The sequence below is a fragment of the Choloepus didactylus genome, chromosome 1 (genome assembly GCF_015220235.1).
Source record: "Choloepus didactylus isolate mChoDid1 chromosome 1, mChoDid1.pri, whole genome shotgun sequence".
In the NCBI taxonomy this organism is placed as follows: Eukaryota; Metazoa; Chordata; class Mammalia; order Pilosa; family Megalonychidae; genus Choloepus; species Choloepus didactylus.
In genome coordinates, this window is record NC_051307.1 from 88,451,044 (window position 1) to 88,465,077 (window position 14,034).

The 14,034-nt window shown below is 33.6% G+C and overlaps 1 protein-coding gene across 5 annotated transcripts in view; it reads right to left on the reverse strand.

Annotated features, from left to right (window-relative positions):
- Window positions 1–14,034, reverse strand: part of IQCB1 (IQ motif containing B1) — a 123,208-nt gene that overhangs the window by 103,619 nt on the left and 5,555 nt on the right. For all 5 annotated transcript variants that reach the window (XM_037836589.1, XM_037836581.1, XM_037836572.1 and 2 more), the window contains 3 exons: window positions 11,992–12,121; window positions 5,648–5,741; window positions 1,594–1,693 (listed from right to left, as the gene is read on the reverse strand). In XM_037836589.1, the coding sequence (XP_037692517.1) occupies window positions 1,594–1,693; window positions 5,648–5,741; window positions 11,992–12,121 (324 nt within the window). The remainder of the gene's footprint in view (window positions 1–1,593; window positions 1,694–5,647; window positions 5,742–11,991; window positions 12,122–14,034) is intronic.

A 14,034-nucleotide genomic window follows, 5' to 3' on the forward strand; every position in this document is an offset into this window, starting at 1 on the left:
TCTCCCCTCTGTCCCTCTGGCCCTGCAACAATCAGCAGAAGGTGTGGGGAGGGCTATCTTCTATGCCAGACACCGAGGTGTTGGCTACAGCCCGCTCTTGCAGTGCTTCACTGCGTGGTTCTCACTGCCATATCTGCAGCCGCTCCCGGGTTTTGTTTTGTTTTGTTTTTAAAAAAGAACTAGTCTGTCTCCAAAGGCCAACCCGCAGTTTCCCCACACCGCAGCACAGCCACGGGACTTTCAGCCGGCTTACTCACTCATTTCAGAATGCAGACTCCTGGTTTTACCAAGTGCCCGGCCCCTGTGGATTTAGCAGACTTTTTCCGGCTGGTGCATTGCTTGGAAGTGGTATTCTGGGTCACTTTCTGCTTTTTATCTAGTATTTTTCATGGAGGTGTTTTTTTGCCCTGTCTCACCTAGTTGCCATCTTAGGTTCTCCCCTCAGGATTTTAATTCATTCTTTTTTTTAATCCATTCTTTTGGTACCAATGCCCAAGGATAAGATTTGATTACTTCACTTGTATTATTACAATGCTTTGCCTAATTGCCATCTTTGCTTAATTTTGTCCCACTTAAATCTTTGCTTAACACAACCACCAGGATAACATAACTGAAATGTAATCTTAACATTTTCATCCACTTTAAAATTAATCTTTCAATGGGCCCCAATGCCAACAGGATAAAACTTAAATTTCCTTAAAAGTTTGCAAGCTCTTCATGACTTAGTCTCTGCAGAACTTGTTAGTCACCTCCCCATACCAAACTTTAAATGCCAGAAACAATGACTTGTGAATACGTTTCGCCTTCAGCATGTTGTTTCTTTTCTCTGTGCTTTTGCTTATGTTGTTACTTATACCTGGAAATACTGCTTTCTCCTCTTCCTCCCTGGCTAATTTCTTGTCCTTAAGGTTTCATTGCAGATGTTACCTTCTCCAGGAAGCAACCTTCCTCAGTTTGGGTTAGAAGCTCCTCTAACATTATGGACATCTTTAATAGTGAAACTTAATACACTATAATATTATTATGTTCATGTGTCTGTCTCTTCTACTATAATGTAAGCTTTTTGAAGATAAGGATAATATCTTAACCAACTTGGTAAATCCAATTACAGACACAGTATTTGACACATAGTAACTGCTTAATAAATCTATATTGAATTGAAAGAAGCTATGATTTCAACTGTTTATACCCTGCCTTTCCAATTTAACATGAGAAAATTGTCCATTACTTCTTTTATAGCCTTCTACAGCACCTAGTACAATACTAAGCACACTGTAGGTGCTTGATATTTGCTAAATATGTAAGTAAACATTTTTTATTATGATATTAGTATTTTTCTTTAGGTATCACAGTAATTTCTTTCTCTAAGCCTGAGAGTTGGTCTAAAATCTTCTTAAACTCCGAGTTAAGATACCAATTCTATAGCAAATTCTATAACAAAAAGTTCATTTTTTTTTTCAGAAAGACAATGGTAATAGAGCTTTTTAAGCGCCACTCATTTAAAAGTCAATGATTTCAACAAAATTGGTATAAAATTGGTAATGCTTTTGATCAAAAATAAAATATCAGTAACATTTTGTAAAACCAAGTCACCTGTTGATCTGAAGTATGTTCTGTAGCACAGTCATGACTGTAGATCCTATTTGAACATTGTCAGTTTGTAGTAAGTGCAAGAAATGATCACTTTGTAGTACTAAAGGAAGAGAAAAAAAGAAAGACAAAAGCAAACATTCTATAATGGCACAAGTGGGATATTTTAGTCTCTTAAAAGCCAAATTAAAGCATGACTAATTCTGCCAAAGTTCCTACCTTTGTATACTACCTACAATTAAAAAAACTAAGGATGTAGGCAGTTTCAATAACCATAAATAATAGTCACTCCATTATTATAAACAGTTATAGAAAGTCAGAGAGCACAGTAAATATCAGACTAAGAATCTATTGAAATGAAATATAACATCCTAAATCTGAATCCATTTTTTTAAGTAGTGAATGTCAGTGAAAAAAACAAAAACAAAAACAAATTTCTTGTGAAAAAGAATATGAAGGAATGGAAATGGCACAGATGACTATAATTAGTGACTTATGTACTTTAAAAATTTAGTTTTGTTACATGAAGTTCCTGGTTTGCTAATATCTTGCTTTAATAATAATGAAAGCATTAGATACAAAAAAGCATTTGTTTTTATTGTTTTATAATTCTTAGGCTCTGAGTGACCAGTTATGAAATCTTGGTCTAAATGTTTAGGCAAGTTACTTGGAACCTTCATTTCTTCATCTGTAAAACTAGAAATATTAGCTCTCTCACAAGCTATTATAGGATGTCTTAGAACAGAGTAGTTTTCCAGTAGATTTAAGTTTCCCTTCCCTTCTCCGCTAAATGAACAGAATTTTATTTAAAGTGGGATTAGCTATGTTGGCAATTCATGTACCCTAGCATCTACAAAACAACATTACTCCTTTCCCCTTTCTATCTCCTGACAGAACAGATATGATTTCTCTCCCATACTAACTCCCATTCTTCTTTGTATTTACCTAGTCTTCAGCTTCAAGAACTGCTAAGGAATTTCTTCCTGAAACCTATAAAATAATATAAGCCATTTATTTTTTGCTTTTTATAAATGTAAATAAAAATTAGATGATCTCTTTTCAATTAAAGGTGGCCTACTGACCACATCCCTTAAGCCCTGCTCCTTCCCAGAAATCTCACTAAAATGACAATTAAAGAGATTTAAAAACAACATAAAAACACACATCAAGCAAAATGGGAGAGGAAACAATAGTAACAAAACTTTAGAAACTGAAAACTAAATGGACAAGTGATAAGTGACTTAGCAGACCCAAGAAAGCTCAATTCTAAGACGGCAATGAAGGAAATAGGCAAACCCTCCAACTTAACATCACAGAACCCTCCAAAGCTCAAGAATTGGAAAAGGGGGTGAAAGAGGAGCTAAAACAAGGAGAATGCGGTTGTAAAGAAATCTATTAAAGAATTAGTTAGATGCTCAAATTATCTCTCCCACTCTGGACAACATGGAGATTGCCCCTCTCCTTTCTAAGTAGAAGTCTGAAGGTTTAATTTCTCTGTAGAGGGTAAAACAGTTTCTGAATCTTGGAACATTAAGCAGAGTTAAGTCAAGAGACACTCTACTAAAAGAAGATGGATTAAATGAAAGCCTCTATTATTAATTTTGAGAACGCCTGGCCTTTCCCACCAATCTCCCAGGATGCTGTCAATTAGGTTTAAACCTTTCTGAAAGAAATTTGGAAGAATTTGTTATGGGATTTCATTCAACCCAAGAGAAAAGTCCCCATTGAAATAGCTCTCAAGCCTCTTTAAAGTGAAATACATACATGTCAAGACCCTCTCACAGGCACAGAGATTTTTCTAAATGCTTTTTAAACTCTTAATTATGGGCAGATAACCAAGACTCACTAAATGTTTGAAGAAAGCATCTAATACTCAAAACACTGAATAAAACACACTAAAATGAAAAAGCAATTAGTATGAAACAGACCAAGTAGGGAGAAAGAAACAAATCATTACTATTATCAGAGAGAGAAGACAAAGAATCAAAAAAACAAGAACTAAATGCCATAAAAAAAGAGTATCATAGAATAAAAATGATCTCTTGGAAGTAAAAAACAAAATAGCAGAAAGGAAGAGCTCTATAGAAGACTTGAAAGATAAATTTGAGGAAATCTTCCAGAAAGCAGATCCAAAAGACTGGAGAAAGAAAATATTAATAAAAACATTTTAAATTATGAGGCTAATTGATGAATAGCTGCAAAACAGTAGTTTCAGAAAGAAAACAGAGGGAGGAAATCATCCAAAAGAACTTCCAGAAATGGAGGATTTAAGCTTCCAGATTGAATGGACTCCAATGAGTGCCTAGGATACTGTATGAAATTAGCTCTACACTTAAGAATATCACTGTAAGTTTTCCAAAAATTAGAGACAAAGACAAATTTTAAGAGAGATAAAAGCTGGTCCCATACAAAAATTAGGAATAAGAATTGCTTTGGACTTTTTAACCAATCACACTGTAGGCTAGAAACAATAGAACAAAGCCTTCAAAATTCTGAGGGAAAATAGTCTCCAACAGAGAATTCTAAACTTAACCAAACTCATCTCAAGCATGAGGGAAACAGAACACATTTTAAGATATGCAAATTCTCCAAAAATTACCTCCCATGTACCCTAGAAGTTACTAAAAGATACGGTCTATCAAATGAGGGAATAAATCGTGAAAGAGGAAGATAAGTGATCTAGAAAGAAAAGAAGGTAATTTCCAGGATGCTAGTAAAGGAAGATACTAGGATGACAGCTGTGCACCAGACCCAGAAAGCAATCAGTCCAAGGTGATGTTGGTCAAAAGACTCCAGAAGAGATTTCTTCAAGATGAATTTGATAGAGTATCTACTGCATTTAAAACTATTAGGAAGAAATTTACAGTTATAACTGGGGAATGGCTGTGGCTGAATTAGTGAATTAGTTGAATTTCACAGAAAATTAAGGAATTTTTAAAAGAGAAGATAGTTATTAACTCCACATAAAAAAACAAAAAGGTGCCAGACAGAAAAAGTATGCTACATGGCACAGGTGTGAATAGTGTTCATGTAGGCCTAACAATGTAAATATTTATGTAATGAAAATTGTGTTGTAACTACAGTAGGAAGATGGAGAATGGGAAGTTATGTACCTTTGTAGGCATTGAGTGAAAGTTAAACCCTAATGTTCCAAATGGGAAATTAATAGACAATGCTTTTAAAAAAGAGTAAGTATCTATGCATATTATTTAGCTATATGGATGTAACTACCCAAAGTATTAGCTATACTAATTGAAAGTAGTTGCTTTTGGTAAATGGGAAATGGAGTGAGGCATGAGAATCAAGGATTGTGTTTTTATTAATAATCTTTACAGAAATATTTGACACCTTAAAATTATGTACCTTCATAATTCTGAGAGGAAATAAATAAAAATTAAATTAAAAATAAAAGCTAGTTCAAACCTTACTTCCTAAAAAAACTTAAGCAATGTTCTTATATACTTGCATTTATGAAACTGGATTTTTCAAAAGGGTAGGAATGTTGCCACCACTATCATATGATTATTTTCTGTCTTAAAAAAGCAAAACTAACATTAACTTATGTTTCTCTATGTAAATAGAAAAGTCCTAGAAAATAACTTCCACATCCAATAAAATGTCATTATATAAAAGCTTACTTTTTCTTGGATAGTTAGGCTATGAATGAAATCATTATCACTCTGTTCATAGGGATTTCTCTTACAATAGGTCTAAAACACACTGTAATCTCTGAAATAATTACAAATTTTTTTCCTTGGACTAAACTGTTCAAATTACCACTAATTCTTATCATGATTTTGCTAACTAGAAAAAGCTAAGGAAAAGTTATATTCTAGAAATTTCCCTGTTAATATAATATTCATATTCTCAAGGTTTAAAGCTAGAATGTCCAAATGGGCTTCTTTCTTTTTATGGTGGAGTTATTTCAAGGTGATTTCATTTAACTGTGGTAATTTGAATAGTTAATGAGGCATTTACTTATAGAAAAAAAGATCAAACTGTTAGCAGTTGACTCCACAATGATTATTATCAGTTACATTAAAATCTTTTCTCTTACCATTCTGGATTAGTTGAACATGACCTCCCAATAGCCAGAAGAGAGAATCAGCCACAATTTGGAAAAAGTGTAGCAATTCATCTTTTTCTTCACCCTTAACACAAAAGATAAATCCAATTTACTCTTCTGTAATTTGCTTTATTAAAAATGACTTCTCTCTGGGGAATCAAAGGATCTGGTTTCTGGATCAAGCTCACTTACTTATGAGGTAAAAGACCTTGTAGACTTTAATTTCTTAATTTGTGAAACCTTGTGGTTATAGGCTAATAATATCTAGCCTACTTGCTATAAATGGTTATTATCCATATCTAGTAAGACAAAATAAATAGTATAAGAACTACAAGTTGATACAGTAGGACTGCTTAACATTGGCTATGCATCCGAATCATCTGTGGAGCTTTTTTAATACACCCATGCAATGGCTGTATTCCAAACATACTAAATCTGAATCTCCAAGGTTAAAGTTGACATCTGTATTTTCACAAAGTTAGGTGGGTGATTTGGTTGTGCAGTCAGGGTTGAAAATCACTACAACAAGCAAATCTAAGATGTCAGCAAGTAAGGCATTATTAGTAGTGTATTTCAGTTCCGGCTTCTACTCTATGACTCTTCATTCCATAAGGGCAGAGATCATGTCCATTTAGCTTACCACTCTGTAGACAGTGCCTAGAACAGTTATAATACACAGTAAATGTGCAAGCAATATTTATTCAATAAACAATAATTTTTTTCTAGTTCTTCCTTTCTGGAAAGTAGGGTAATAAATTATTCTAGATTCAAGCATCACAATGAGAAATAAGAAACACATATTCCATTCACAATTCTATCATTTACTGGCTGTCTAATATTAGTAGAAAGCTGTCCTGAATGTTTTTACTGCAGCACAAAGTAATGGTGACAACAGCAAAAACATTATGATTGCTATGATTATTCTTCATAATAATTATTTTCTTTCCATTATTCTAACACAGAGTTAGAAAGGTGCTTAACAAATAGACATGTGTTGACTTAAACCCAACAACAAAACAAACATAAGAAATGTCATTTCAGCTCAATAATCCCTTTAGTCCAGTAAATTCCCTTGGCCAGTTTCACTGAAAGTCACAGCAGAAAGAGCATGGCAAGCCCAATTGTTCTCAATCTCAAAGGATAGTGCTGTATTCCTAAACTCCCTAATTTCCTTAAAAATCCCATTAGATAATGTTATTCATAAATTCATGGCTCCTGAAATTTGGTTTACAGTTCAATAAATTTTCCCTTAAATCACTTCAAAATTCTAGGACAGGTTTTTTCTATTCTGTTTTTTTTAACCTGTTTTATAGTTTAGGCCAGAATAGCCTATATATGTCCCACCATGTAATCTACTACCTATAAACTAGCCAATTAAAAAAAAATATCTGGTTGGGAAGTGCCTTGGTAGACAGAATCAATAAAAAAACTTCAGTATTTTGCCATCTCCTTTTTATTCCTGTTTCAATTGTGCCCTGTGGTTAAGTGGCCCCATTTTTTCTCTAGCTGATTTACTCCCTCTGATGTATTTACTAAAGAACCTTTTATCTCTATACAAATGCAATAATAAAGAACAAAAGTATATAGAAAACCATTAAAGGACTATACAAATAAAAAGGATATAATTAATTATATTCCCCCTTGAAGGGGAAATATTAAATAAAAGTGCTTTGCAGGAAAGATAAAGCCTATATATGAGCCTGACTTGTTCATGAAATAGAAATCATTTTACAAATCAGGAAACTGAGGTATAGTGATATTAAGTGATTTGACTAATATCCAGACTAGTTTGTGGCGCAGCCAGAAAAAGAAATCAAGTCCAACAAAACTTTCCATAGTCCATGTGGCTTCAACTGACCTGAATTAAATTAAATCTAGCAGATATGGAAATATTTATTTAGTGCTAGTTCTCTCAAAATGCCAGTGGAGATGACAGAATTGGAATTTATGAGCTATTACATCAAAAGCACATGTTCTACCACTGAATTAAATTCTCTGCCAATATTTCTTATACTCAATTCACCCCATGTTGTCCATATTCTTCCACCTCTAGTTCAGTTCATGTTTGTAATTTCTTTACATATTGTTTTTGTGAATTTAAAATACATCTGTCTTGTAACAAATATCTAATGATCTTATCTACTTTATTAACCTGGGAGTTCTGTGTCTACTTTTTCTATACACAGAGCATCTCAAGTAGAACTTAATATCCCTTGATATTATGCATTACTCTTCATAATTCACAAAAGTTGTGAATCTGCTCAATCTCTTATGTAACAGCAGGACCAAATGTATAAATAGTGAACTCTTCCAACATAAAGGGTTTCAGCCTTGTAGAATTATCACTCTATAAATTCTAAGACAAATCTCTGCTATCTTTCTTAATGCTTAGGGCACTTTTTTTACACTTAAAGAGCAAAAATAGTTTGCAAATTATTACAACATATTGACAACTCCCAAGTACAACACTCTGCAGTACTTATTTTTGTTTTCCCACTTGGGATGCTTAATAAGTAAACATCATAGAAAATCAGCTGACACAGAAATAAAAACGAAATAGTTCTGCTAGATTTACCAAAGTGAAGTTGAGAAACTAGATCTAAACTAGAAACCCAGGAAAATAGAGAATTTGAGGTTAAATCAGACTCAGAGCAGGGCTTGGAAGCTAGAAGTCAAGGTAAAACTAAATGTGAGCTTGTAGCTACTAAACAACTTGAAGATACAGAACAAAGGAGACAGTAAACAACTTCTAAGGAAAAACAAAAAAACAAAAAACAAGCAAGAGATTGATCAATGATTGATAGGTACAAAAAAGCTGAACAGAATTTTTAAGAGAGATTAAAAGAGCTATCCACCAAATGCATGCTGGAAGGTCAATGGATGGCTATGAGTAAGACTCAAGGAGGCCCAGGCCATCAGTATGTAAATGAAGAACAGGGTCAAGTTAAAAGTCCACTCAGAAGCTTCAGACAAGACTTAAGAAGACCAAAATCTGAGACAGAGTAGGTAATTAAGCTGAAAACTATTGGATGATGGTGGTGGCAAACAGCGACTTATGCAAAAAGATCTTACAATTAATAAAAACAATTTAAAATTAGAGAATTGTGTTTAAAAGTAAAGAACACAACAGGCACCTGAGTGTCTAGTTATTCGTATTCTTAATATCTTACTCTCAGATATAGTGACTAATGATAAATAATTATCCTTTTATTAGTCTTTTTTTAAGAGAAAAAGCTTAACTGAAGAGAATATCAAGCTAAATTCTCGATTATTATTTACTAACGAGTAACCTAGCTATATAGTCCAGTGTTGTCCCAACAGAAACATAATGCAGGTTATATAGATAATTTTAAATTTCCTAGTAGCAACATTAAAAAAGTAAAAAGAAACAGGTGAAATTAATTTTAATATATTTAACCCATTATATCTAAGTATTATCATTATAATATGGAATCAATATCAAAAAAATGTTTAGTACGAAGTCTCTGAAATCTGGTGGATATTTTGCATATACAAGAAATTTGAATTTAGAAGCTAAATTTTCACTGGAAATACTTGAGGTGCATTTAGATTTCATAAAATATAGCTCTAAAAAAATTGTTCATACTCAAATTGTTCCAAACATCCTTAAAAGTTTCTCCATAAATGAACTGATGATCAACTTTTTAAATTTAAACTAATTAAAATTAAATTCAAAACTTAGTCCCTTAGTTACAAAAGCCACATTTCAAGTACTCAGTTGTTATGTTGGACTAGTGGCTACCATATTGGACTATGCAATAGACCATAAGGCCATAAACTAGATGTAGCTACCTAAATTATGTAAATCACAGGAAGAGCACCTAGCAAATTTAGCTAAGATGACAAATGTTATATATAAAAATAAAAATTGGCTTCCTCAACTCCTGAGCCTGCAGTTTTCTCCATTCATCTAACATGCTGAGCCACAGTTCCTCAATTTGCCCATATAAATCTCATCCATTTCGGACAGTTCTAAGGCTCTGGATTTAGTCTTCAGATATTATCTCTCTATACTGCATCCTTCAGAAAGCTCATTCTCCATCATTCTCCTTCTTAAGGGTTTAACTAGTACTCATACAAGAGGGCTTTCCAATCTTTGTCCTGAACTTTCAATCAAACTTCAATCCCGTATTTCTAACTTGGACATTTCCACTTGGCAATTTAACTAACTTCAAATAGATTACATCATTTTCCCATTTAGTTTCTACCTTTGGCTTACCACTTCTCTTAATCTTCTCTCAGGCCTGAATCCTTAAAGTCTTAGCTTAGCTTAGACTCACCCTAAAAATATTATATAAAAGCTGTGTCTGATACATTATACCTATTATATTCTTTCAAGTTTTCTCTTTCATAGTATCTTATTTGGCCCTTTTTTTTTCCAAGCCCCTCATTACCTTAATATTAGCTTACTGTAATAGTCTGAACTCTCTTCTCCTTCTACTCTAATCAGCACACTATTACGTGTTCCCAAAAGCTTCTCCATAATTTGTAGAATAAATTTCAAACTCGTCTCTTTGAAGTTCTATGCCCTTCACAATCTTACCCTACCTTATCTTTGGATATTTTTGAACAAGTATACCATATCTAAATTTGGTAAGTATGCACACTGGAATTCAAAGATGTTATACTTACTTATTTTTCTTTCTGGTCTTGTCAATTTCTCTTGCCTAGAATGTCCTCATGTTTCCAAATCTCACCCTTTCTTTGGGCACAGATACATCCATTTTCTCCATAAAGTTTTTTCTAATCAATCTATTTCACACAGGTTGCTCCCTCCTCTTACCCTTTAAAAAACTTACTTTTCCAAATTTGTTATTTAATTTTTTCATTCCATAATTACATCATCTCATTAGGAATTTAAGCATCTTAAGTAAGCAAACATTAGAGCACTATAAACTTCTGGCTTCTCATAATGAAAGAGTAGCATATCTCACTATCCCTCTTGCCTTGGGATGGGCAAACTTTTTCTGTAGAGTGCTAGAAAATACATATTTTAGGCTTTATAATCTCTGTAGTAACCCTTTAACTCTGCCAGTGTAGCGTGAAAGCAGCCATAGACAACATGTGAACAAACGGGCATAGATGTGTTCTAATAAAAATTTATTTAGAAAAAAATAAAGCACCTGGTTGGATTTGGCTCACAGGCCATAGTCTGTTGACGTACGCTTTTGCTGATAACAATGATCTACTCTAAAGGCACTGGAGAGTAATCAAAATTATCAAGAAACTGCAGGATGTGACCTGAAATAAAATGTACTGGCTGAGATACACATTTATCTGGCTTTTCTCTTGTGGATACTCTCCAGTGTATATATAGCACAGAGAAAGAGGTTCAAGGAAAAAGCTTCAGTCGTATTGGGCTGAGGAATCAAAGGCTAGAACTTGGGGCTGCCTGAACAGCTAGAAAGGAGTGAGTCACAGAGTAGGGAACACAAGTCTGTGGACAAACACCCATCAAATTCTTGGCTGACTCCTGAACTGTGAATATGTGAGACTAGGTTCCAAGGTACCCAAGTGAAAGCAATAGCTGGAAGATTGAAAGGTGAACAGTGATTTTATCATCTTCTCAGGGTTGTGCATACATAGGTTGGAGTTCAACTCCCTCCAAGTTAGAACTGGGTTAATACCTTAGATTTTCCAGTGAAACCACAGAAGGGCCTTAGGAGTAAGGACAATAAACCAGGACTAAAGGCAATGCTCTGACAACAAAACTGAAGTAAACCTACCCTGAGAAAGGCTTAAAACCAAGCCTCTATGTGGCTAATTGATCTGATAGTATTTAACTGCTCTCAACAGTCTTTTGAGGAAGAAAAGAGTTTCTTTAATGTATCATCAGTGTCCAATATTAAGAAAAATATTGAATTGAATTGAAATGACCCCTAGGTTTGGGTGGAAATATTTTGACTAGGGAGGACTTAAAAGAGAAAAGGGAAAGTTCACCTTCATACTCCTTCACCATTGGAAATTAGTGAGAAAAGTCCCGGACCTAGAGAAGAGTATTTTCCTCTGCTGTTAATCTAAGCAGAAGGCACATTTTAGGATGATTCTATGGTAATAAGTGTCCCTGAGTGCTGCCCAAAGTTGAGTAATAAGGCAGATCCTTCAAAAAGTCATTCAGTCTGTTTTAGCTAGCACTTTAAAATTTCTAAACGATGATGATGACGATGATTTTGGTTCTAACTTAAAATGTTCAAAGTCACTACTCTAACTGTACTTTCAGCCAAATACTTACATTTGAAAAACAAGTGGAACATTTTCTCAAGAATTAAACTATTTTGGCTATAAAACACAAAATACTAAACATTCATATATACCTCAGCTGCATTGATGAAACATGTCTGTAATCGCCTCCCCAAAACCAGAAAATTTTCTGCAGCTGATGGAAGTAATTCATTGTAAAATTCTTCTGCGTCTTCTCCTGGTTCCAAGCCCACACAGCAATGGCTGAAACAAGAGCACAAGTCTGACCTAGTTTTTGTTCATTATAAATTTCAGTTGAATCCTAAAGTTTCTACAGACACAGTGCCTTGATGAAAATTTTTAGTATCCTTCTTTTGTTACCAAGCCAATAGAGAACTCTTAGAAAATGAGTCTAACAATCTTCCAGACAAGTAAACAGTGGTGTGGACCTTACCTGTACTTAGATCCAGGACTCATGTGTCCCATAAACCTAGATATCAACACCTCAGGAAAGAAAAGACATTTGGCTCACACTAAAGACTCAAGGCAAGTTTTCAGTGAGTAAGCTGTATAGTCACTCCAAAAGTGATAGGATACCTTAAGAGACTAATTCATGGATGGCATTTGTGTTAAGTGATGCATCTTGGACATTTCATAGCTGAAAAATACCCACAGTAGGATTAACAAGGCACAGGTTAGGAAATCAACTACTTTAATTTTATACCAATTTCTACTTTCCTATAGATTTATTTTCTTCAGATTTGCCTGCATATACCTTATATCAGAAGGGAAAACAACAAAAACCTAACTCCAGTAGGAACAATAAATATATATTAAAAGAGAAAAAGTTACTTAGAGAAATAGGTCCTCTTGAAATTTCACATAAAATATAGGTAATGACTGCTTTTCATTGCCAAAGTCTTTCCCTGCATATGATTTGAATATATTCAGAAGCATCAATAATAAAAAGTTTTTGTGTAGACTAATAGCAAAAAGAGCCCCAAACCCAAGAATGGTCTCTAAAGAGTAAGGACTGCTATTTTGGTCTTTTCAATAAAATGTGCAGACACAGATAAGCAGTACCAACTATGTATCAAACATGCTAAAAACCTAACTGATTAATACTCACATGTATCAAGTTTTATTTTGCACATCAGTTCCTAAAGTTAATAGGCAATTGCTCATACATATCAAACTTCTCTTTTCTCTTTGCACTTTGGTTTGTAAAGTTAATTATTTAAAGAGTACCTATTTCGATTGAGAACATTAATAAATGAAATTGTGCATTACTATAGGAAATTTCTTAAGTCTTGGATTCCACCCCAAAAAGCTTTGCTTTATCAATATTTTCATAAGCTAATATATCTAATCAAGACAAAAAAGAAAAATAAGGCTTTATTAACTTAAGCAAATAATCTTGAAAATTAAAGTATAAAAAAGAATATTATCTACATTTGTTAATTCATCTTTCTAACTTTATATCTTGAATTTGGCCTTTACTGAGTAACAAATTAAGAGTAAGCAGTTTAGAAAGCTAGGATTCGATTAGTAAATGCACAATTTCAGTTATCTAATTTATAATCAGGAAGTGTCTTAGGCACTGAGAACATATGGTTTATTCTATTGCCTCCTTTTAAAAAACTACTTCAATCTCTAATAATTTCTAGTATAGCACTAGATCAGTCAATGCTGCTTCTAAATTTTCTTGTCAGGATTTCAGCTATACAGCTGAGATAGCTATGTCAATACAAAGTTAAATTACTAAGTTTTGTATCTGTTATGCCTTTCATTTTAGCACCTATTTCATTTTCTCTTGTATCACACATTTACATGACTATCATCCCATCTCTACTGTAAGCTTCTCAAGTGTAGAGCCAGTGCCTTTGTTTATTCACTGAAATATTCATTATATAATCAATATATAGTATATTAGGCACTTGGGATTCAGTGGTGAGCAAAAGACACGATCATCATCTTCATGCAACTTATGGAGGGAAATTTCAGATGTTAATCAAATAATCACACAAATAAAGAGTTGTGAATAATAATGAACACCGTGAGGAAAAGCATAACCAAAATTTATCACAGGAGGTTATCCATGCTTGCTAAGTAGATGGATAAAAAGGAAGCAAATGCTGATAATCAGAATCTACTACTACATTCCTCAAGAACAAGCT